The sequence below is a fragment of the Mustela nigripes genome, chromosome 5, assembly GCF_022355385.1.
Source record: "Mustela nigripes isolate SB6536 chromosome 5, MUSNIG.SB6536, whole genome shotgun sequence".
NCBI lineage: Eukaryota > Metazoa > Chordata > Mammalia > Carnivora > Mustelidae > Mustela > Mustela nigripes.
In genome coordinates this window covers 56,837,166-56,863,470 of record NC_081561.1, presented here as the reverse complement: position 1 = coordinate 56,863,470, position 26,305 = coordinate 56,837,166, and the positions used below count along the sequence as shown (strand labels likewise).

General features: G+C 40.8%; 1 protein-coding gene and 1 long non-coding RNA gene across 4 annotated transcripts in view; one reads left to right on the top strand and one right to left on the bottom strand.

Moving 5' to 3' along the window:
* The window catches only part of LOC132017987 (uncharacterized), a 35,295-nt gene extending 32,717 nt beyond the window's left edge, over positions 1-2,578 (top strand). The window contains exon 3 of the long non-coding RNA XR_009404433.1: positions 2,275-2,578. This is a non-coding gene — a long non-coding RNA (uncharacterized LOC132017987). The remainder of the gene's footprint in view (positions 1-2,274) is intronic.
* Positions 1-23,146, bottom strand: part of ADGRF1 (adhesion G protein-coupled receptor F1) — a 43,217-nt gene extending 20,071 nt beyond the window's left edge. The window contains exons 1-6 of one of the 3 annotated variants that reach the window (XM_059400294.1): positions 22,989-23,146; positions 14,049-14,111; positions 5,946-6,102; positions 4,584-4,641; positions 2,162-2,311; positions 778-951 (exon numbers count right to left, since the gene is read on the bottom strand). In XM_059400294.1, coding sequence (XP_059256277.1) covers positions 778-951; positions 2,162-2,311; positions 4,584-4,641; positions 5,946-6,020 — 457 coding nt within the window. In that variant the 5' untranslated portion in view covers positions 6,021-6,102; positions 14,049-14,111; positions 22,989-23,146. The remainder of the gene's footprint in view (positions 1-777; positions 952-2,161; positions 2,312-4,583; positions 4,642-5,945; positions 6,103-14,048; positions 14,112-22,988) is intronic. The other 2 variants (XM_059400296.1, XM_059400295.1) reach the window with 2 other exon arrangements.
* Positions 23,147-26,305: the final 3,159 nt, after the last annotated feature.

Here is a 26,305-nt window from a genome sequence, read left to right as displayed (position 1 = left end):
TGAACTGGCATGGTCCTGGGAAGGGGAACCAGGAATGCCCAGGAAATCTGAGTTATTTCACATTCTCCCTCTCTTTGCACAGCTCTACCAAAATTCAGAGTTTCAAGAAAACTGATGTAGTCCCCGAGGAAACTTCCTAAAGTCCTTCAAGCCCTGGAGCCCATGTCATTTGGCTCACTTTTTCATCCACTGAACATAAACTGAAGGAGACTTAGCTCCCTCAGCTTCCACTGGTTTCCTAAGCTAGACCTTTACCTTCTGTTTTGTTTTGGTAATGCATTCAGTACACATACTTGTTGTCCATCTAGAACATATATTTCAGTATAATAATTATGTGCTCCTCTCTGCTCTCACACCTCTAGACTTTCCTTTTCTAGAAATCGATATTGGCAAAAGCAATGCAAAGAAGGCAGGGAAAAAATTGTATTTATTCAAGCATTTCTCCTACTTGAGATTTCTGTGAATCCCCCTCCATCTCAATAAAATCATAGAATTGCAGAGCTGAGCTGGATGAAGGTTGAACTGATGCCCAAATGTCAATTCGCATTTCTGAATTTTCTATACTTGTGAACTTCTTGCTGTGTCCTGCTAAGCCTAGTGAGGTATATTGCTATTGCCCTTTGGTGACCCTGCAAACACTAGCTCTGCTCAGGGAGACAAAGAGTTAACACGTGGGTGAGAAGCTAGAGTTCCCTCCCTGTGGCATGTTGGGCCTGAGAACCACCCCCCTCCTTCCCCCACACCAGAGCTCTCCTCCTGGCACCCTTCCAACCTTACTTGTTCTTTCACAGAAATTGATGCTGTGGGTGAGGTTGTTGAGATGACAGTGACAGCTCTGGAGCCCTCCAGCTGTGTGAAGGTAGCATTTCTGGGGATCAAGGCATGAGGGTGGAAACCAGGTGTAGCCATCCTCACAGGCACACTGCAAAACCCCATTCTGGTTGCCACAGTCTGCACCAAAAAAAAAAACGGAACTTGGTCTCACAGGATCTTGTTTATAAACTGACCCACGCTGAGTTCTCATCCTTGGCTTTGACTTAGAATCTGAACCAAGTGTGTCTCACCAAGAGCTAGAAGGATAAAACTATGGTGGCAGTATGTTTAAGGTAAGGATATGTCCAACCTAATAGATTCTGAGCCTGATACCAAACGTAAAATCAAGTGGCTGGGTCTAGCATCCAAAAGAAGGATGGATGACCAGTAGATAGTCCTTGGAATGGGAAAGAGAAGCAGAAGAGGGTGTGCTAACCTGAAAGTTATTTAAGAGAGATCTAGAAATTATTTTTCCACTATTTTATTGGAGGCTCCTCCTACCCACCTACCACCATTCTCAGGTAGATCCCATAAGCAAGATGGCAAAACTGAGGAGATGATGAAAAATTCCATCAGTCAAATCTGTATGCTCATTCCCACTGAATGACCTAAAACACCCATCCAAAGGCTTTCCTTTATAATGGACAAAAAAAAAAAATTGGGACAAAGCCATCAGACATTTTTGCAAAAATATGCATTATGATATATAGTGAATGATTCTCAAGCTTTGTCATGTGTGGGAATCACCTGGAGGGTTTCATCCCAAAATTTCTAATTCAGTAAGTCTGGGATGGGGCTAAGGATTTGCATTTCCATTAAGGTCCCTGATACTACTGCTGTTAATCAGGGCACCACACATTGAGAACTACTGCTTTAGACAATCTTTCAACGTCTCTGAAACCGAGTGTTCTAATTATTAGTGCTGTTTGTCAATTACTTCTTGCTCTTTTCTGGGCACATAGTAGGATTACATATCCTGGCCCCCTGATGTTGAGTGGGGCCATGAAACCAACATGGGTCAATAAGTTGTGAGCAGAATTAATGTGTGTCAATTCTGAGTTAGAGAATTCAACTGCTAGTGTGAAACCCGTGCGTGTTCTATTCTTTCTTGACTCCAACTGGGTATATTTGAGATAGCGTGTGATTCATTAGCCTGGATTCCCAAGTGACCACACCAACAAAACCCCACTGCCAAAGTTTAATAAAGATAGAGCGTGAAGAAGAAATAAAACATGTGTTCTTTCAAGTCACAGATATTCTGGGGATGACTGTCTCCATAGCATAACCTAACCTATCCTTACTACCCACCTTCCCCCTTCCACTCCCAGTCCCCAGAGGGGAGATTTACATGTAGTGGCCTTTGCTCTAATAATCTTCACTTGTTTCTGTAACCATAATGATGGAGGCTTCAGAAGCTTCAGAAAATTCTTCATGTCTCTCTTCTCCTTGGAATCTCTATAGGCCACCTGAAGCAGCAGCTCATACTCCTGGACTGGGCCTAAAGAGAGGAAGATAGTCAAGAGCCTCCTTTTTCAGTCTGGAAGAGAAATATTGCCAAGGAAGCCACCAGGAAGTGTTCATCACATGTCATCTGGGGGTCATGGGCTTTGCCATGGTGCTTGTTACTGACTTCTGCTCTGCCAATCATTAAGTAAAAATGAGCATCTGGAGGAAAACTTGCAGATAGCCTCATATGTGTCTGATCTATGTTTATTCTCCCAATTTGACAGGCCAGGGGCTCCCACTCTCCCTGACCCATCCTGGCATCAATCACCCTCCTGACCTTACATAGCTCCTCAGGATGTATCCAAGGTCAAGATTCAGGCATCAAGACCCAAGGGAGAAGAGGTGAGAAAATCCTAGTCACTCTTGCCTCTTGCTCTCCCAGCTCCAGCCTCCTTGAAGGATGTTAAAAAACAAAACAAAACAAAACAAAACAAAAACACAAACCAAAAAAACAAAAAACCTCCAGTCTCACAATTTCCTCTCCAAAGAGCCACTTTTTTCTACTGTAAAGAGGTTTCAGTAATTAGCCAACTTTGAGTACCTTTCATGAAATGCAAAAGCAAAACCAAACCAAACCTTACTTGAGACTTTATGCACCCCCTTCTCAGTCTTATCACTCCTGAACAGCACCTTTTGTTTCCCTAACAGCACTTTTTGTTGTTATGTGTTCTAGGCTCAGGAGACCATGAATTCTAGTAGTATTCTCCCTCCCAGAACTCATTTAGGCACATTTGCATGAAACACAATGTGAGATTTCATGGCATTTCCAGATCATCCCAAACATATCTATGCACTTCAGATTAGGAATGTAAGGACTTCAGAGAAAAAGGGGGAAAAGGTGAACATCCTTTTATCCTGGGTCTCCTTTGACTGCCACTGGTGAAATCTCTTAGAAGTCTCAGACTTCTCAAGACATCCAAGCTTTCTGCAGGGACAAATGAGATGGGGAGCTTCTCTGAGACCATCCCTGTTCTTAAGGATCCAGGGAGCCAGGCAGAAGGGAAATTTATAGAGAAGGAAATTAATGGATCAGTTCCTAGACTTTTTAGAAGGCAGTCAAGAGGGCCGCAGGAAGTTGGTTGAGTCTGACATGTCTCATAACATGGACAAGAGCTTTCTGTCTGCCATAACTTCTACCATCTCACTTCATGGAATCTCAGCCCCTCTTTTCCTCTCCCCTCTGCTTGCAGGCTGGAACCTGTCCCAGGTCTTGGGAGCCACACCAAGTAGAGAAAGCTAACGGGACTCTTGCTCCCACTGCCCAAGCAGGTAAGAAGTGGGGAAATGGTCAGTGTCAGAGGTGCATGGCCCTGGTCCTGGAGCCAGACTGTCCAGAATTGAATTATTCCTCCAATTCCTTAGCTCTGTGTCTTAATTTCACCATCTGTAAAATAAAGATGACCATTGTGCCTAAATCAGAGGGTCATTGTAAGGATTTAACCCACCTAATGCACTTAAAATAGTGCCTGGCACCTAGGAAGAGCTCACTAAATGCCAACTATATTTTTACTGTCAGGGAAAATGTTTTCATGGCATGGCATTCCAAATTGAATTTTTAATTTCATTTTCTGGAGAACTGCAGCCTTGTGTGGTGGTAAGTTCAATGACACTATTTGCACACTGTCGTATGACAGATCCCTGCCCTGGAGAAAGGCTTTTGTGAACTGACCCAGGAATCTAACAACCATCTGTCTGCATCATTCTTTCCATGAAGAAATACATTCAGTGATTGAAACATCAGAAAAACAAATTAAATTAGGAACACAACCTATTAGTACACTGAGGGTTGTATCCACTAATTACATGGTTAGGATTGAGATAAGGAAGAAAAGGAAGGGTATGGAATAGCTACTTGCCAGGTATGGAGCAGGATACCATGCCTTTATGTATTATTTAATCTTCACAAATATTTTGCTAGTAGGGATTGTCTCATTTCCCAGATTTGAGGTGTTTCATAGTGTGTTAAAGATCATACGACCAGGGGATCGGGTGGCTTAGTGGGTTAAGCCTCTGCTTTCAGCTCAGGTCGTGATCTTAGAATCCTGGGCTTGAGCCCCGCATCAGGCTCTCTGCTCAGCATGGAGCCTGCTTCCCCTTCTCTCTCTGTCTGCCTCTCTGCCTACTTGTGATCTCTCTCTCTCTCTCTGTCAAATAAATAAAATTTAAAAAAAAATCATACAACTAGTCAGAAACACCTCTAAGGTTGAAACCCTGGTCCCTTGGCATTAGGGTCTACTGTACCACACTCTCTAAGGGAGGCTCACCTGGATGCTTTTTCTTATCAACAATGAGTCCTCTTCTTGTGTTGATGCCTTCATTTCTCTGTTTAAAAGAAAAGAGTAATTACGGCAGGGCTTCCTAAGGCCTTGTTGGATCTCCTGGATGAATGGAAATTATGGATCTAAAATCCAAGGTAGAGATGATGGGGAGGTTGCTAGGAAAGGCCTCCCTGAGACAATTTTTGAGCACAATTCTCAAGGAGGTGGGGAATTGAGGAGCCCTAGAAAAAGAACTTTCCTGGAAGAGGCAACAGCAATGGCCCTGGTGTAAGAATATGCCTGGCATTTGAAGACTGAGTGAGGAGGTCAGAGTAGCTCTGTGAAGTGGGTAAGAGGAGAGGGGCAGGAAGTGAGGTCAGAGAGTATCTCCAAGGAGGTAGGCTGTGTAGATTTTTTATAGGGCAATGGTTTAGCTTTTATTTGAATGAGATAGGAACCCACCAGAAAGTTCTGAACACAGGTGAGAGTGCTCTACTTTACTTTTTGGAAGGCTCAATCCTGTAGCCATGTTAAGAATAGACAAGCACAGAAGCAATGAGAGAGCATCTCAGGAGTTATTGAAAAACACATGTGAGAGATACTGAAAGTGTGGATCAAGATGGTAGCCATAGAGGGAGTGAGAAATGTTTGAATTATTGGTGTATTTTAAAGATAAAGCAAAGCAAAATGAAACAAGAGCCAATGGTTTAGATATGGATTATGGAAAGAGTCAAACATGAAAATCATTTTTTTTGCCCAACCATCCAGAAGGACAATGATACCACTTGCTGAGATGGGAAAGGAGAAGCAGGTTTGGTGGAGAAAAATAAATTAAGAATTTAATTTTGGACATCTTCAGTTAAGGGGCCTATTGGACACCCAATTAGAGATACCACAGAGATAGTAGATACATGGGTGTAGAGTTCAGGGGAGAAGGTTGAGATGCAGATGTAAATTTGGGCGCCATCAAGGTATAAAGAACATTAAAACCATGATCCTAGATAAAAGTGTCAAGAATGTGAGTGTAGTTAGGAAAGAGAGTCCAAGGATTGGCCATGTCAATCTCTATGTCTTTCCTTGGTCAAATAAACAATAGGAAGAAATGTGCTGAGCTAGTGGAGTTCTCTAGATGGCTCAGTCTGAGTGCCTTATTTTGTAGTTAGGTCCTCTAAATTCTGAGAGATGAAACTTCTTATCTCAGGTTACACGCAGCTAATGTGGATCACATTGAAACAAGAATCCAGGCTTCTGATGCCAAGTCTATTAAATTATGTAGTTCCAGTGGCCTAGAGCCTGATGGGTTTTCAAAGTACAGAGGAAGAGAAGAAGAGGTGGTAGAGAGGGAAAACAGGGCATATGCCAACTCACCCCCAGGAAGCCATCTTGGCCTTCAATGAGGATGAAGAAAGAGATGAACCAGAGCACGTGGACTTGCATCTTCATTTGGCCTCCCTCCTTCTCCTGGACTCAGCATAAACAACTGGGGCCACAGTCTGTGGCTAGAAAACGGATGTACCATGCAAGGCTGAGGCACAAAAACAAGTAATTCAAGCCAAAACTTAAAAATGTACAGTGGTAGGGCCTAACTGAGTGTATCAGAAGCCCTGAGTGATTGATGATTTTTCTACTTCAAGACCATTACTTCCACTCCAGTAGCAGAAGTCGTAAATTTCCATCTTTACAAACTGCCTAGAAAATTGCTCAAGAGCTCTCTTCTCGAAGATCACATTTGACTAAACACAGGCTATTTTAAAATCATGACTTGCTTAACTTTGCAACCAAATGCATTTGACATCCAGCCTTTTTATATTTCAAGGTTTTCTTTTCATCTCAGGAAAAACAAGCATTAAAATAACCAAAGATCCTTAGAACCATGAATATAAGGATAGAATCAGAGTGCTTAAGCATAAAAATAATAATGAACAAATCCAGCAAATTTCTTTCTTTATAGTTGATGTAATTATAAACAAATTATCCTTGTTTATGCTTCTATCAGAATAATTTGGACAAAATTCAACACATAGTTATGGTCACAAAATTAACTGCATATACCCAGGTTATTTGGTGTCAACAAAAATTTAAAATCATGGTAAGTTAGAACTGTTCTGTCTAATATGCTAGCCTACAGTTACATATGACAATCTAAATTTTAATTTTAATTACAACAAAATGAAATGAAATTTCTCAGTCACAATGTCCACATTTCAAGGGCTCAATAGCTAGTGGCCATGTAGCTAGTGGCCACCAATGTCAGGCAGTGTAGACACATAACACTTCCACTATTTTTTAAGATATTTTTTATTTTTAAATTTTTAAATATTTTATATTTTTATTATTTTTATTTTTTTTAAAGATTGATTGATTATTTATAGACTATTTAGAGAGAGAGAAAGACATGCACAGGGGGAGGGCAAAGGGAGGGGCAGAGGGAGAGGAGAGAATCTCAAGCAGACTCCACACTGAGTGGAGATCGGGACACAGGGATTGATCCCACGACCCTGAGATCATGACTTGAGCTGAAATCAAGACGTCAACTGACTGAACCACCCAGGCACTCCAAAACACTTCCATTATTGCCCAAAGTTGTATTAGTCACGGAATAGTATTTAGCCTTAAAATAGAAGGAAATCCTGTCACATGATACAACATGGATAAACCTCAAGGGCATTAGATTTAAAAAAGAAACCAATCGGAAAAAGACAAATCCTGTATGATTCCACTTCTATGAAGTATCTAAAGAAGTCAAGCTCATAGAAATAGAAAGTAGAATGGCTGTTGCCAAGGGCTTGGAGGAGGGGAAAACAGGGACTTGTTATTTAATGTTATCAGGTGAAAAAGTTCCAGAGATATCATGCCCAACATGAATATACTTCACACTACTGACACTGCACACTTAAAAATGGTTAAGATGGTACATTTGTGTTATGTGGCATTTTAATACCATTTTGAAAAGTTGTACTGGACAGCACTGACAGAAATGAAGGAATGCATCCTTATGGCCTCTCCATGTTCTTTTACATCTCCATGGGAAAAAATGAAAATCTCTAATTCCCAAACTCACTAACCCACCACGAGAATAAGTGTCCTTGATTAGCAGCACAGAAAATGCAAAGGTGGACCCTCCATTCCAGCCTTTCCCTTGTTTCTCAGGTATACCTTAACCCTCATAAAACCCTGCCATGCCTGAAAGTACTACCCCACACTTTGCTCTCTGATCTACAAGAAAATAAAAAAGATGATAGAGACAGGATAAAGAATACCACAGAAATGGCATACATGTCAGCAGAGAGCCTTTCCAGGGCTTTCTAGGGAAGCATGAAAAGCAAGCAATGAAACACATACAACTTTTATGTTTCCCATCTCCCCTTAGGTGAACACCACTCTCTGTTCTGAGACAGAGGTTTGGGTACAGTAACTTCTAGATCACTAATTCATTCTTCTGCTTCGTTTACCCTAGCTGTTAGAGTATCTAGATTAGATTGGATCTCACTGATAGCATTTTTAAGTTCTGCCAGATAAGTTCTCTTTTCTGCCCTTAGAGAATCTATTTTTCCACTAGTGGTTTTCTCCAACATAGCCATTGTCTGCATAACTGTTACCCTGAAATCATTCTATTGAGGGATGATTCTGCAGGCAGATATCAGAAGATAAATGGAAGGGGGAGGGATCCTCTGGGATCTTGCACCAGAGGGCAAAATCCTCTCACACTGGGAACTGCCTGCAGACTTTGGGGCAGCCCCCCAGAATGAAACCTAGATCTGTGGGGCACACATGTGAACTGGGGGTGGCTGGCAGTTTTAGAAGCACAAAGGGCAGAGACGTGCCTGAGCCTGGAAATGAAGGCTGGGAGTGTGGCTGTAGGGCACACAAGCTAGTACACTGTGGTTTTTTAGCAGTATAGACAAAAATGAAGTCAGTGTGGCCTACAGTGCTTACTGAAGAACAGGCTGAGGTCTCTCAGTTACTTCTGCTCTGACTTTTGGAAGAGAGTCAGAAAGCTACCAAAGAAAGTCACCGAGAACAAAAGCCCCCGCAAAGCAGTTTTCACTGAGCCCAAACCAGTTTTCACTGCCCACCCCAAAAGGGGGCAGGTCAACTCTGCCCAAATAGCATTGCCTGAGTAATAGTGTGGCAGGCCCCTCCCCCAGAAGACAAGCTAGAAGAACAAGAAGAACAACCCTAAGGTCCCTTTAAAACAGGCACATCTTGCTTGGTTTGTGGTCAATAACTTGGACTCTATATATTCTCTCAACCACCCCTCAATAGAATGACTAAGAAGAGGAACCCTCAACACGGGAAAAATTCAGAGACCCGGCAAGCCAGAAAGGACTCGCTAGACATATTCAGGGTATTAAATGAAAAGAACATGCAGCCAAGAATACTTTGTCTGACAAGGCTGTCATTTAGAATGGATGAAGAGATAAAGAGCTTCCAAGACTGGCAAAAACTTAAAGAATATATGACCACTAAGTCAGCCCCACAAGAAATATTAAGGGAGATTCTATAAAAGGAGAAAGACCCCAAGAGTGATATAGAACAGAAATTTACAGAGACAATCTATAGAAACAACGACCTCACAGGCAACACGATGACCATAAAATCATATGTTTCAATAATCACTCTCAACATGAATAGCCTAAGTGCTACCATAAAACGTCACAGGGTTGCAGATCAGATAAAAAGACGGGACCCATCCATATGCTGTCTACAAGAGACTCATTTTGAACCTAAAGTTACACCCAGATTGAAATTGAAGGGATGGAGAACTATCTTTCATGTCAACGGACCTCAAAAGAAAGCTGTGGTAACAATTTGCATATCAGATAAATTAGATTTTAAGCTAAAGACTGTAGTTAGAGATACAGAAGGACACTATATCATTCTTAAAGGTATATCCAAGAACTAGATATAACAATTGTAAATATCTATGCCCCCAGCATGGGAGCAGCCAACCACAGATGCCAACTGTTAACCAAAATAAAGAAACACATTGATAATAATACATTAATTGTAGGAGACCTTAACACTCTATTCTCAGCAATAGATCATCTAAGCAGAAAATCAACAAAGAAACAGAACTTTGAATGACACATTGGACCAGATGGACCTCATATATATATATATATATATATAGAGAGAGAGAGAGAGAGAGAGAGAGCATTCCACCCTAAAACAACAGAATACTCATTTTTCTTGAACACACATGGAACTTTCTCCTCAATAGACCATATCGAGTTCACAAATCGGTCTCAACCCATACCAAATAATGAGATTATTCCCTACATATCCTCAGACCACAATGTTTTGAAACTGGAATTCAAGAAGAGTTTTGTTTTTGTTTTATTTTGTTTTGTTTTTTGAAACAAGAAAAAGTTTTGAAGAAATTCAAACACATGGAAGCTAAAGACCATCCTGCTCAAGAATGTTTGGGTTAACCAGGAAATCAAAGAAGAACTTAAACAATTCATGGAAATCAATGAGAATGAAAACACATCAGTCCGAAACCTATTGGATATGGCAAAGGCGGTCCTAAGGGAGAAATACATGGTCATCCAAGCCTCATTCAAAAAAATAGAAAAATCCCAAATGCACAAACTATTTTTTACAACTTCAAGAACTAGAGAATCAACAACAAATTAAGCCTAACTCATGCACAAGAAGGGAAATAATTAAAATTAGAGCAGCGATCAATGAATTAGAAACCAGACATACAGTAGAACACATCAATGAAACTAGAAGCTGCTTCTTTGAAAGAATTAATAAGATCAATAAACCATTGTAAGACTTACCCAAAAGAAAAGAGAAAGGACCCAAATTAATAAAATTATGAATGAAAAGGGAGAGATCATGACTAACACAAATTACCAGAAATTATTATCAACAGCTATTGCCAGTAAGTTAAGCAACCTAGAAGAAATGGATGCATTCCTGGAAACCTATAAACTACCAAGACTGAAACAGGAAGACATTGACAACCTGAATAGACCAATAACCAGTAATGAGATAGAAACAGTGATCAAAAACCTCTCAAAAACAGAATCCAGGACCTAATAGATTTCCTGGGTAATTCTACCAAACATTCAAAAGAGAAATAATACCTATTCTCCTCAAGCTGTTTCAAAAAATCAAAGCAGAAAGAAACTTCCAGATTATTAAACTAGCATTACCTTGATCCCCAAACTAGGCAAAGACCCCATCAAAAATGAGAATTTCATTCATTCGATATCCCTGATGATCATGGATGCCAAAATTCCCAACAAGATCCTAGCTAATAGGATCCAATAGTACACTAAAAGGATTATCCACCACAACCAGGTAAGGATTTATCCCTGGGGGATGCAACGGTGGTTCAACATTTGCAAATCAGTCAATGTGATAGAACACATAAGTAAGAGAAGAGACAAGAACTGCATGGTTCTCTCAATTGATGCAGAAAAAGCAATTGACAAAATACAGCCTCTTTTACTGATTAAAACTCTTCAGAGTATAGTGATAGAGGGAACATTCTCCAATTTCATAAAATCCATACATGAAAAGCCCACAGCAAATATCATTCTCAATGGGGAAAAGCTGAGAGCCTTTCCCTTAAGATCAGGAACACGACAAGGATGCCCACCCTCACCACTATTGTTCAACATAGTACTAGAAGTCCCAGCAACAGCAATCAGTCAACAAAAAGAAATAAAATATATTCAAATTGGCAAAGAAGTCAAACTCTCTCTCTCTTCATAGACGACATGATCCTTAATGTGGAAAACCCAAACGCCTCCACCCCCAAAGTACTAGAACTCATACAGCAATTCAGTAATGTGGCAGGATACAAAATCAATACACAGAAATCAGTTGCTTTCTTATATACTAACAATGTAACTATAGAAAGAAAAATCAGAGAATCGATTTCACTTACAATAACACCAAAAGCCATAAGATCTTGAAATAAACCTAACCAAAGAGGTAAAGGATCTAAACTCTAGAAACTACAGAACACTCATGAAAGAAATCAAAGAAGACACAAAAAGATGGAAAAACCTTCAATGCTCTTGGACTGGAAGAATAAACATTGTTAAAATGCCTATGCTGCCCAGAGCAATCTATACTTTCAATGCCATCCCAATCAAAATACGATCAGCATTTTTCAAAGTTTTGGAACAAACAATCCTAAATTTTGTATGGAACCAGAAAAGATCCCAAATCACCAAGGAAATGTTGAAAAAGAAAACAAAGCTGGGGGTATCATGTTACCTGATTTCAAGCTATATTAAAAGCTGCGATCACCAAGACAGCATGGTACGGGCACAAAAACAGACACAATGGAATAGAATAGTGAACCCAGATATGGACACTCAACTCTATGGTCAGATAATCTTCGACAAAGAAGGAAAAAATATCCAGTGGAAAAAAGACAACCTCTTTAATAGATGGTGCTGGGAAAATCGGACAGCTATATTCAGAAGAATGAAACTGGATCATACACAAATATAAACTCAAAATGGATGAAAGACCTCAAATCCATCAAAAACCTAGAGGAGAACATAGTCAATAACCTCTTCAACATCGGCCACAGCAACTTCTTTCAAGACATGTCTCCAAAGGCAAGGGAAACAAAAGCAAAAATGAACTTAAAGTTCATTTAAAATGAACTTAAATAAAATGAACTTAAATGAACTTAAAGTTAAAAAGCTTCTGCACAGCAAAGGAAATAGTCAACAAAACAAAGAGGCAACCCACGGAATGGGAGAAGATATTTACAAATGACACTATAGACAAAGGGCTGATATTCAAGATCTATAAAAAACTTCTCAAACTCAACACCCCAAAAATAAATAATCAAGTCAAAAAATGGGCAAAAGACATGAGCAGACACTTCTCCAAAGAAGACATACAAATGGCTAACAGACACATGAGAAAATGTTCATCATCATTAGCCATCAGGGAAATTCAAATCAAAACCACATTGAGATACCACCATACACCAGTTAGAATGGCCAAAATTGACAAGGCAAGAAACAACAAATGTTGGAGAGGATGTGGAGAAAGGGGAAACCTCTTGCACTGTTGGTGGGAATGCAACTTGGTGCAGCCACTTTAGAAAACAGTGTGAAGGTGTCTCAAAAAATTAAAAATAGAACTTCCCTATGACCCAGCAGTTGTACTACTAGATATTTACTACAAAGGTACAGATGTAGTGAGGAAAAGGGTCATATGTACCCCAGTGTTCATAGCACCAATGTCCATAATAGCAAAACTGTGGTAGGAGCCAAGATGCCCTTCAGCAAATGAATTTTATGAAATTTGAGAATGGATTTTATGAAATTGAAGAGTGTTCCCTTCTTATCCATTCATCTTATCCATAAGAAGAATGGATAACATATGGTCCATATATACAATGGAATATTACTCAGCCATCAGAAAGGATGAATACCCAGCTTTTACATCAACATTGATAGGACTGGAGAGATTATCCTGAGTGGAATAAGTCAAGCAGAGAAAATCAATTATCATATGGTTTCACTTATTTATGTAAGGAATAGCACGGAAGACATTAGGAGAAGGAAGGGAAAAATGAAGGGGAGGTAATCAGAGGGGGAGAGGAACCATGAGAGATTACAGACTCTGAGAAACAATCTGAGGGTTTTAGAGGAAAAGGAGTGGGGGGATGTATTAGCCTGGTGATGTGTATTAAGGAGGGCACAGATTGTAAGGAGCACTGGGTGTTAAATGCAAACCAATGAATCACGGAACGCTACATCAAAAATTAATGATGTACTATACAGTGACTAACATAGATAATAAAAATAAATAAATTTAGGGGTGCCTGGGTGGCTCAGCGGGTTAAGGCTCTGCCTTCAACTCAGGTCATGATCTCAGGGTCCTGGGATCCAGTCCCGCATCAGGTTCTCTGCTCACTGGGAAGCCTGCTTCCCTTCCTCTCTCTGCCTGCTGCTCTGCCTACTTGTGATCTTTCTCTGTCAAATAAATAAATAAATAAATAAATAAATAAATAAATAAATAAAATCTTTGCATGATTGCTTAATTAATTATTTAAAAAATATCATTCTCACTTTTTCTCTACTTCAGGGAAAACGTTTTAATGTAAGTTCCTGACACTGAGCACTGTTTAGACCATGGTCTTTAGTGCTGGAGCCCACCCATGCATGTGGGTGTGACCTATCTTCTCCTCATGCCGGGGAGGAGAAGGGAGGCTTCCCAATGAGAGGCCTGGCCCTTTTACGGTTCTTTCTCTCAATCATTTCTCTCAGTCCCTCTCTCTCTGAAAAACCTTCTTTCTCCCTCATGTTGTCTAGGCTTGAGACAGTAAACCCATCTCAAGGAGGCCTGGATGGCAGCCTGGGCACTGTGAGGAAACGCTCTCTCATACTCTTGGTTTGTTTATCCCCTCTGCCTCCCATGTGGAGGGTGAATTCTGGGCGGTCTCCTTGGACTTGCTAGAAATGACAAATTGTTACTTACGGTCAGGGTTTCAGACCAGTGATTCCCGGTCACTGCTCTCTAGGCCAATCATGAATAGCTGGACTATAAAAAAGGAGGAGGAGGAAGGGGGCGTGGGGAGAGTGTGGGGAAGAAAGAGGAGGGAGAGAAAAGAAAATATTTGGAAGCTCATTAGAAAATACAGGTGCCCCCATTCCACCAGGCCCAGCCAGGTGCATAATTAAAGCAACCGAGGGATGCTGACCTCTAGGCAAGTTTAAGAATTGTTACTCTAGACTGGTTCTGGGATAGAAAACAGGAGTTCAGCTCCAAGGCCAAGCCTGTGATTTGGATTCTGCTGTGGCGTTTGGAACCAAAGCTCAAACTAATCAAAATGTTTTCTTTGCTTCCTTGGTACATGCACCTCCTTCTGGGGTAAGGTGGGAAGACTCAATTTCAGGTAAATGACTAATTTTTTTTAGTGTTCAGTATGTGCCACACAATATTTGAGACCATATTCATTGCTCAGAATTATCTGTCGTATTTCTGAAATTCAAATTTAACTTGTAAACGGGCATCCTCTATTTGACAACTAGTCAAAGGTGGGAAAATAGTGTTTCAAGACGAATGGGACCCAAGCACTGTGACTGGATTGCCCAGGGCTCAGGTACCAGCTTTGACATTGATCAAGTGGGCGTCCCCTGACATTTTCTCAGGCTTTCCATACCTCAGTTTACTAATCTGTCTTATGGAGGAAATGGTATTAATTCAGAGATTTGAATGCATTATTGCATGTACAATACCTAAAACAATGTCTGGTAGGTGGTAAGCCTCAATTATGGTTAGCGATTCATACTAGCATTACTAAATTTTAAATTCATCACTATTATTTATAATTACTTATTGAATTGTGCAGAATTTGACTTCAGTTGTGAATCAAATTAGCTCACCAAATAAAAGGTGCTTCCAGGTCAATGGCCAACACGATATAAATGAAAAGATGGACCCCAGTTACAAGGTAATAAAAATACATTGTTACAGTAACTGAATTATCTGACTCAAAAGAGAGTCCTGGACAGTGTGGATATCAAGAAATGTGTGTGTGTGTGTGTGTGTGTGTGTGTGTGTGTGTGTGTGTCTGTGTGTGTGTGTGCCTAGGGTAATCTCAAATTCTACCTAACTTTGACTTTACTAGAGGCAATCCTCAGGGTATTTCAGCACTTCCTTCCAAGCGGAAAGTGTCCTGATTATTAAAAACCTTCTCAGAATCTGTGTGCCCCTGCCGCAGACGAGGAGTTGTTGTTGACATCAGAGTACCTGTGTTTATATCACTCGCCCTGTGGCAGCTGGGGGCCGATGATGCCTGACCCACAGCTGTGTTGGCACCAGCTGCAGTGGGAAGGCTTGGCCACAGTAAAACCCCCCCCTCACTTCCTTGAATTCATTCAAGTGAATTCATTCTTGATAATCCCTGTCCTTCAGTTTGCAGAGAACAATCATTAGGATTTGCTACTACGCCTCTAGAGAAGGCTGTCCATTGTCTCTCCATTCTTCCAGTTACGTATTTATGGGCTCCAAATATTATTTATTCATGTCAACAGTTGTCACCTTATCAACAGTGGTGCTGAGTTGGAACTGCTCACACCTACACTTCCCAGCATTTGCAGCAACATTCTAATCTTAGACCCTGTTGCACACTTGGGCCGCTTTCCTGGCACTAATATTTATGGGACTGTTTCTTCCTCTATAAATAGAATTCCCAATATAGTTGTCTCCCTCCTCTCTGTCTTGGACTTACAGGGGCATAACACACACACATGCGAGCGTCTGCATGTACACAGTCATGGAAATAGCAGATCTCCAATTAGGATCTGAAGGACATCATGACTCAAATAGAACCGATTGTTTTTACCAACAGAGGACCTATAAAAGCTTGGTTTTATTTCACGTTTTATTTTATAACGTTTTGGTAACACTTTCATTGGGTTCTGTCTTTGTGGAGGAATCCTTGGGCCTTTTGTCTTTGAGAAGAGTTTCTTTATGCTCCTTTAAGTGGACAGATCTAGTAGAAGTCAGGTGAAAAGGTTAGGTGGGGACAGAAAAGACAACCAATTCACATCTGGAAAAATATTGGGAGGTTTGGTGAATCTTCAGTTAGACACCCTTCTTTTGGAAGAACTACAATTTAGTTACCGAAAATCTGTGAGTATCTATATAAATATGAGTGTGTAGTACAATTTAAAGCACATGTTTTATATTTTAGCATGTTTTTAGTGTTCTTCTGTTGTAGCAACGTAACAGAAAAGAGCTAGATGAATTAGAACCTAGCCCCAGGTTTGTCTCCCATGGGTCAGAACTTATGAAAGTTAAAGGGAAAAAAAAAATGTTGGAACTCAGTTTTCTCTTCTATAAAATAAGCAATAGTATAAGCTGAGCTCAGATCTACTCACATTCAGATTCTATGCCCATTTCCCAGTTTCTCTTTGGGTATTAATTATTTAATTATTCTTTTCTTTAGTGTCTGTCAGCCATTACATCTAAGCTGGGAAAGGGTAATATGTTTTCCTGGGGTTTATACCTGTTTCCTCCTCAAACTGGTTATTATAATTCTGCACTATCTGTTGAGATGCGCTGAGCACCTACTAAGAATAAAGTCCTTGAGTTGAGAAGAGAGGTGTGGTTTTTAAAAATCTTAGAATCATAAGGCTGGATGAGACAAAAGGAATGACCTAGCTTGTCATTCCTTCCCCAGGATGCTAAATTCTAATTTTACCAATCTGCTAAACTCTAATTTGGATATTGAGCGCCTCCAATTTCCCAGGCACTATGCCAGACGTGGGGGAGTTCACAGCACGGGCAGTTCACACACGCTAGCTCCACCCAGTAAGGGAAACTCCAAAAGCTGTTCTCCAGACCCACTTCTGAAGACATCCGCTGGGTGGCTGGGGTCTCTTTGTTCCCTATTTTATTTTATTTTTAAAAGATTTTATTTCATAAAGAGAGAGAGAGAGATCACAAGTAGGCAGAGAGAGAGGAGGAAGCGACTCCCCGCGGAGCAGAGTGCCCGATGTGGGGTTCGATCCCAAGACTCTGATATCATGACCTGAGCTGAAGGCAGAGGCTTAACCCACTAAGCCACCCAGGCACCCCTGTTCCCTATTTTAAACCCTGCAGTATTTCCTTGAATGGATCTCCCTTCAGAGTCATTGTGTGACCCTACATCTTCACCGGATCCCCTTCGATCCCCAAATTGAGAAATATTTTTTACAAGTCTGTGTGTCCTTTCTCACTCGTGGGAACTTTGGTTACAAAACTTTCTCCTATTGCTGGTGCTGTCAGCCTGGCATGGCTGTGTGCTCCCCACTAACAAAGGTTCTGTACTTTATATCTCAGCAAAGATACAGGATGATCTATTGTTCTTAGCTCATCACCCAACACTTCTTCCCATGTGCTGGTAGAGTTCATTTCCCACAGCCAAGTTCAGCTCAATCCCTTTGTAAGAGCCTGACTGCCAGCCTCAGGGGCTGGCTCTTTTCCAACCCCTTATAACTGAAGATATTCTCCTGTCATTCATGGTTCAGTAGAGCCAACATTAGTACCAAGCTCTTAAAGGACGATTAATGGCATTCCAGAGAACGTGCCAGTTGTTTCTTCCAGCCAATCCTTCCGCTTAGCAGTGGGGACCAGCCTACCGGGAATCCCCAGGTCAGGTTTCTTTCCCATCTTCCCCACATGACTCTGCTTACTTAGAACAGGTAAAAACCCATGGAATTTGAACTTCCTCTTAGATTGTTCCCTTGAAAAAGTACTTGAATCGCTCTTGAGGGAGGTGATGGTTAGGTTACATAATAAGAAACAAGAAAAATTCTTTGTAATTCACTAAATGTTCGTATATGTATCCCTTTGGTTATTTTGGCAATCTTGTAAATAAAGTGGGGATTATTTCCATTTCACGCTTGCCGAAAATGAGAAGGGTAGACTTTAAATTCTAAATAAAAAGAATTTATCAACTATTTCTTCAAATTTCTCTCCCCGAAGAATCTAATATTTCTCTTGGACTCTGAGCCAGTGCCTTTTGTTGTTTGGGATATGATTTTTAATAAGGTCCTGATTGTTCATCTAATGTCCATCCGAGTTCCTTACAAAACTTCTTTGTTCAGGAAAAAGAAGAATATACATTTCAAATCTATCCTCCTAGCAAATGTGTGTCGTCAGTGTCTAAGGATGAAAACACACTTTATCAGGCCTATTGGAAAGAACAGAGAATAGCGTTTGTGGCATCTTCTATGTTAATTGTCAGATTGAAGATGCTACAGGCTCCTCTTGGGTACCTTTCTAAACAAGAGTAAAACTGATATCCAACTTTCATTCAAGGCTTAGACCGATAAATCTCAACTATTTCAAGTATACTAAAAGACACTCTTTCTTTGTTTCCCTATGCCTATTAACAGTATTTTCATCATAGCTTCCTAATGAATAAAACTAAGTTTCCCAATCATATTCCCTAAATTATTCTACTAGACAAAGAACCAGTTTCCTAGCATTCCATCTATCCTGCAAATATTATGTCAGTCCATACTCCAAAGCTTTCCAGGCTCCACACTATGTTCAGATAAAGAGCACACGCATTATGGTGGCAGGTTCGTTATTTGGACTCCTATAATCTGCCCTCAAATGTTCCTCCTGTTAAGCTTCTTCTTGTGGGTTCTTAATTCTGGGCAACCTGGGATTTTTTTTCCAGGTTTGAGTAAAGTGCTGCTTCAAAAGGTCCACACATTTTTAAATTTTGATCAGCATGGCCAAATGCCCTCCCATTTGTACCCAGCTACACACTCCAGGGAGGCGTAGAAATGCCAATGTCATCACACTGTCCCCAGTACCTTTTTTAATGTTTGCCGACAAAAAGACAAACTTTTTGTCTAATTGTTTTAATTTCCATGTCTCTGATTATCTCAAAGAGTATGCCATTTTTTTTTTTCAGATGTTTATTAGTCATTTGTTGTTTTTGCTTTTTGTTTTTTTCTGGCTTGACTTTTTAAGTCACTATTCTAAGTTTTTCTATTGGAATGTTTCCTTTTTCTTAAGAACTGCTTCTTTGGAACTTTTATATAACATGGATATTAGCTCTTTGTCACTTCCATTATAAATTCTGTTAAAAAATTTTTTAACTTCCTGTGTTCTGCACAAGAGCTCATGAAATCACATCTGTCACTCCTTTCCATTATGTATTTTAAACTAGGGATCATGCTCAAAAAATTTTTTTATAAAAGGACTGTAAAAATATACATATATTTTCTTTTAAACCTTCTTTAACTTTAAAATACATTTAAACTTTTAATCCTCCTGGAGTTACTTTAGGTTTTGGTATGAAATAAGTGTTTACTTTGATTTTCCTCCAAATAAACAACCAATTATCCCAACTACGTTTCTTGACTAAACCATTCTTTAACAAGATAACTTGATAATTCTTTATCAGTTTTAAAGGCCACCTTCATTGTATAATAAAGTTCTGACTTCAATATGTATAAATTCTACTGCTGTGTCTTTTTTTTCTCCTATTTACTTAATTAGTACCTTGGTCAACAACATCATACAGTGTTATATGATTAAGAACTATATCCTTAAGTTTCTTATGAGAAACAATTAGCCTGATTTTCTAAGACATTAAGCACAGGGAAGTCTTTAAGCAAAATTGAGCAAAACTACAAACACAAGTATGCAGGGTTTTCATGGAAAATATAATCTGCTTAATACAAAGTCTCTTTACCCAAAATTTTGCAGGTGTGGATCTGTTCCATTGTGACAAGTTACCTAACTCCGCTAATTTATAGTAATGCCTGCTTATCCCTAAACAATCAAGGAACTTCTACAATCAGCTTTTTTAAATGTTATCTTAGGATGAAAAAAGCAAACAAGGAAATTATCTTGGACTTTAAAGTCTTCATTTTAAAGGGCTTTATTTAAAACAAAATGAAAAAACTAGAGTTTCCAAGGTTTGTAGGCCACAGAGATCAAAACTGGACATTAGAACTGAGGATCTGGAGACCTCACGGGGGCCTGAGAAGCCCCATCAACAAGATTTAATTCCAGTGTGCACAGTCTGAGGGCTGCATACCTCACCATTGTTTTCCTCTTTACATACCATTTACCCAACCAACTGTGCACGGGGAATTTACTTCAACTCCAGGAAATGCCAGGGCACTTTCCCACTTATTAATTCTCATGGCTTTTCATTCTCAACATTGCAGAATTCCAGGTTTCCACTTGCTATCAGACAGGAGCCTCTGACACTCTCTGTGGCTTGCTGGGGAGGGGTGTGGGAGGAAAACTTCCCTTTTCCATGGGTTTGGACACTGTGGTTGTAGATTTCAGCAAGGCTGGAACCAGCGGGGCGTGTGAGAGATGATGTGTCAGTCCATGATGCTATAGACCTTTTGCACCATCCCCCCAAGTTTCTAGATTATTTTCACAACTATTAAGATCAGGTTTCTAGCTTGTCTCAGACTGAACATGGAGACCTGGACATCCCGTGAGCACTTCCCTGCTCGCACACAACTCAAACTCTGCCATGTTTGGGAACAGGGTTTCCCCTTTTCTGGAGCTATGGGTAGTTCCTGCCAAAGAACTTTAGAAAGAGAACAAGGTAGAATATTGTTAAAGCTGCAAATACATGTTTGGATTGGGTGGAACATGGTTTCATAAGGAGTGGCATTCAGCAAAACTGAGAATTCAGCGAAACTGTCCCAAGGATGCCACTTGTCCATCTTCTGAGCTCTTCACCCTCGTGACACACCCCTACCACTGGTGACACCCTTTGAGAAGCTTAGGGAATAAAATCATGACCATTACCACTATTTCTGCTTTTATACCTTCGCTTGCTAACCCATGAGGAGATGGAAAAATACCAGCAGACTTTCTATAGACACTCTGTAACCACACATCCCCTGCCCAGAACTGAACCTGACAGAATGGCCAATCCCGGACCCCCACCCGGCTCTGGGCTGAGAGATAACAAGCCATCTGGTACCAGAGAAACCCCCACCCAGAATTGGAAATGACAGCATGACTGCTCCCGGACCCCCCACCTGGCTCTGGGTGCAAGAGATAATAACCATCTGGCGCCCCCTGGCTTGACAGGGAGACCCCGACCAATCCTGAGGTGACACATACCCTAGCAGTGCCAACCAAGCAGTTCGAAGAATGACAGCCCTTTGACCTAACCAATAATCTGTTCCCAGCCTTTTCCCGCTGTGTAGCGCGCCAGTCATATTATAGAGTTGCTTTATGATTTTCCCGCGGTATGTGGCGATTTGTTACAAGATACTATGATGTATGCTAAGTCCCTGCCTCCCCAAAAATAATGTATAACAGGTGTTGTGATCCCGATCTCGGGACCTCTTAGCGTCACCGGTAACGAGTGCGTGGAGGTCCGGGTTCGAACTTGTAATAAACGACCCTTGCTGTTTGGCTTTGACTCTGGACTCTGGTGGTCGTCTTTGGAGGGGTCTCGGAATTTGGGCATTTCACCTTCAATAACCTGGACCCTCTTGCTGCTTCCAGCTTGCTTTCACTCCCAACCAAAGTACTAAAATTAGTCGCTTATACCCTAGTTTAAATGAATGCGCTCATTTATTTTTTTCTAGGAGAACAGTTGCATTCATTTAATTATGACATCAGAGGGCGTATGGGTGCAAGTCTGGTGTTCCCCCTTACCTTCAGCACAATAAGAGATAAATCCTATAATGGTAACCCTATCCCTACTTGAGAAAGAAATTAAATTTACTCCCTTTTTAGAGAGTAATTCCCATCAATGTGTGGCTGTGCACAAAATAGAAGGGTCTGCAAGACAGCCAGAGAAGCATCAGTATGCATACACACATTTCAAATCTTAATTTAGATCTTACTTTAAATCTCGATGCTTATTGCCACCATTCTACATTCTACATTCTACGTTCTACCATTCTACTTGCTAATAGTTGAATAAAGTGCTATTTCTGTAGCCATTTTGTAATACTGTTTTGAATTTTGGTTATGACTGGATAATTAGCAGTGGTTCTATTACAGGGAAAGAACATAAAAGGCTGTGCTAATATTTGAATAAATTATATGTTTATCTATTTTTATTATTTCTTTTCTATCTGTAATTTCCCACCTATCTGTGTTATTATCAGAATTCATTTAGTGGATATCATTGTGGAAAAGCCACAGGCATCATTTCTCCGCATCTCTTCCACTTTGATCTTCTTTGTGTACTTTCTTCAGTAATTTCCCAACATCTAGGATATTGGGTTTACACAAATGGATTTTTCTTTAAAAAAAGGAAAGAAAAGGAAAAGGAAAAGTTGCCAATTTTCAAGGCCTGTCAGAAAATACAGGGTATCACTTTGTATTTATTACTGGGAAGGAACAGGAGAAATGATTATAAGGGCCGATTTGGGGATTTTTCTGAGTCCAAGGTAGGAGCTAAGTTGGAAAGTACTTCTCAAATTTATACTGGTTCAGCAAAGCTTTATGAATTCATCTAAAGTAAAAATAAACTGAATCTGCTCCAGCATATTTTTATTTTAAGAGTTTGCTAAAGCTAATGTATTACTGACCAGCAGCAGTCGTGAAATTGATGTTTTTAACAAGTATCCTTGGTGGCTCCTTCTTTATTCCAGTAGATCTACCTCACACACCTGAGGAACAGGAGGTCCTCCGTTCTAAGGCATAGAGAGAACTTTGTGCTTTGAGTCAGAAAACCTGTAGTCAGAACCAGCAAATCACCTCAGTTAATACAGTCACACGAGGATGAACTCTTTTGTCTCTCTTCTCATTGCTTTCTCCTTCCCTATTCCTTTATTCAACCTTCCTCCGGAAATGGGATCTTGAAATGAGAGTTTTACCTGGGGTGGGGGCGGGGGGGGGTATCTCAAAGTAACAGATAATACTGGTGATAGTCATACACATTCTAAGGCATCAAATCACAGATGTCGGGCTTACCTGGTGACTCCTCTCCTCACAGCCTCTGGAAGCCCTTCCTCCACTGTACTTAGGGTTCAATCACTTCTTAATAATGTTCAGAAAGACATCGCTAATTAACATCTGAACAGCTGCTCCTGGGCTCTCCTGCAGATCCACTGACACCTAAGCCACTCTTGGTTCCTGTGGCTGCCCTTGAAGGCAGACAAGCCTAGGACACACCCCCTTCCAGAAGGAAAAGAGAAATACCTTTCTGCTGACTCTCCCTCCCACGTGGAGTCAATACCAGGCCGGTAAGAGGAAGGAGCTCTGAGCCCAAGACCTAATGATTCTTGCCGCTGACACAAAAAGATTTCAGAAACCACAAAAGGAAAATGGGAGAAAAATGCTCTAGGGGAATGCGGAACACTTCTGTCCTAAATCTGTCTGCTGCAAAATGCTGCTCTATCAAGCTTTTGAGTCCAGCCTCAGGACACCACCCCCCACCCCTCCAACCCCCCCACCCCGTCACCTGCATAAAGCAGAAGGAATGTGACCTTCATGTATCATTCCAGTTGGGGGAGGTGGGCAATACCAGTGGAGTGAAAGGAGAGGTCCATATTATTATTCCTTTTCTGGCTTTTGCTCTCAAAGCTGAAGAACCCCAACTTGGTTCTTTCCCAGACAAAGGAAGCTCAGACCCGCTGGTGGGATAACATGGAACCGGGACTGTCGAAACAGAGTAGCAGTGTAGATGCTGAAGGTGAATGCTTTCTGTATATTCAACTTTTCAATAAATGTTTCTTTCCTACCTAAGTACCCATCTGGTATGAAAACTAACACTGTGTGTATTACAAATGACTTCAAGTGGCCTTAAGCCACTCCCTGTTTTGCAAATGACTTAGGATGGCTCACAATGCCAGTGCACTAAAAAAAATTATATTAGAATAGAAATAGGGAGGGCACTTGGGGGGCTCAGTCCTTTAAGAGTCCGCCTTAGGCTCAGGTCAAGATTCCAGAGTACTGGGATCTAGTCCCCCACCTACCCCCTGCTCATTCTGGAGCCTGCTTCTCCCTTTGTCTCTGTCCCTCCTCCTGCTTTTCTCTCTCTCTCTCTCTCTTCTTCTCTCTCTCTGTCAAATAAATAAATAAAATCCTTAAAAAAAAAGAATAGAAATAAGGAAACACAAACTACAAAATTTCTATATAAACTACACAAACTATTTTAAAAAGTCTATAAAAGTAGAGCATCAATTAAGAAAAATAATGCGAATATGAGGTATCTACACTATTTTATAAATGTGAAACTTCCCTTCAGGGACAGAGCTTCCTAGCACTCAAAGAGAAAGGGAAGCTAATCAGGTATATTGTTCTTATCACAAAAGAGGAAACATTCATCTTCTTAGGAAGGAGAAAATGATCTTCAGAGCACTAAACTGGAATAGAAATCTTTTATAGAGTGAACAATACTCCAAATAAGATTGGAGCCCATAATTTCATGTTGAAGACCTTTTGTGCTAAGAGGGCCCAAACACAACGTGACCCTCTTGTTTCCAGCTGAGCCACTTGGTTTTTAGCACAGTTTTTCATGCTCATGTCGGAATCCAGGAAAAAGCTATCAGGAGAACAAGGCCTACATGACCATCCCTAACTGTTCAAAGGCATCAACAGCCTTTGTCTCCCACCAACCTGGGTAGAATAAAGCTGATCTCATAAGTTAATCAAGTTAATTCCTTTCTCCTCTGTGCTCTTTCTGTAGGATTTTGCCTCTTTCCTGATCCACCAGTTATATGTGGAGACCAAACACAGAGAATGGAGAGCTTCCAGAAGAACTTCGCTCAGTTGATCCAGTGTCTGAAGTCCTAGGATTAGATGCTGTCTTTTCAGTTCAGTGCTGGCCTTTTTCTATTAACTATATAAAATCGTTAAGTGCCTGTAGGAGCACAGAAGTCACTGACTGATACCTTAGTATCAGTGTGTTTATAAAATGGGACTAATAATCTACCAATGACTTAGGGAGGAAAGTGACTGTGGAACTGGACAAGGATAAAGGGAAGGAGTAAGGCAGACAAAATGGCCAGTCACTGTGGAGTTTCAAGTGGGGAAACCTTGAACCTCAAGTAGAAGGTCTGTTACTGACCTCCAGTTCATTGTATTCTAAAGCCCAGTAACTTCCTAAGGGCTGGTCTATGGCCCAAGGAAACAAAGGGATCCCTACAGTGTCTTATTAGATCAAAAACGTTTTAGCAGATAGTAGAAAATTAGGCAACCAATAGACGTTAATAATTTCTTGAGCACATTGATTTGGGGGGAAGAGCTGAATCCAAAGAAATGAATATATTTAATTGCTTGTTGATTCCATATTTAATGGAAGAAGATCATAGTGTATGCCCAATGTTTAAGGTGTGCTTTTGAATTACTGATGACTCACCAGTAAGCCACATATCCACTTCTAGTTTCCTCCTAATAACCTACTAACATATGAGATGCTGAATTCCTCTATACTTCCTGGTCAGGTTATGGGGCTCTCCCTTCCCTGCAGAAGACAGAGACCAAAAGAAAGCAACATGGATTTTGAGCACTGTGGCATTATTGCGACATATTGTTCTGTGCCCAAGAAGAGCTGACCTTCCGTGACGGCAGAGTTGAGGAAGGCTTGCTCCTCTGGTATAATTCTGCTAAGAAATCTCACACACGCTCACCTGGAAAAAGGTATTAACCTGAGCATACAAAAGCAGGTAAATAAATGTGTTTTGGTCCATCTGGTCTACTTTACATCTCTTCCCTGGTAATCCTGACCACAGAGCTTCCTTGATTAGGCAGGGCCTGGCATCCTGTAGATGCCCAAGAGAACAAGGAGGAAAACCAGAGGCTGCAGGAGCATGTTAAGACCTGCCATGTCATCTGTTTGTTTCTGTTGGTTTCCCGAACAGTCCGACCGCTTGGTTTCCCAGCAAAAGAGAAGAGTTACAGGAATAAACAGCAACAAACCTGAGACCCTGAAGAAAGGAACTGGCAAACAGAATCATAGTATTAGAACTCATTTCCTAAATTTCATCTCATCTTATCACTGGGTGGAGGTGCTATCTGAATGAGGTCAGCAGGTGAACCCGAAGAGGATTCTGGACAACAGTGTATATCCATCGGAGATGCTAGGCATTCTGTGCCCTTGGTCTCAGAGATCTTGTTGCGGAAAATCTGAAGTGACCGAGGAAACTCAAGGGGCACCCAGGAAAGCAGGGAAAGCTTAAGCTTTATTATCACCAGCGGGCTCAGTGGGATCCCCTCCCAAAAGCTGAGCACCCGACAGGGTTAGGAGTGAGTTTTTATCGTTATGGGTGATGGGGGATGGTAATGGA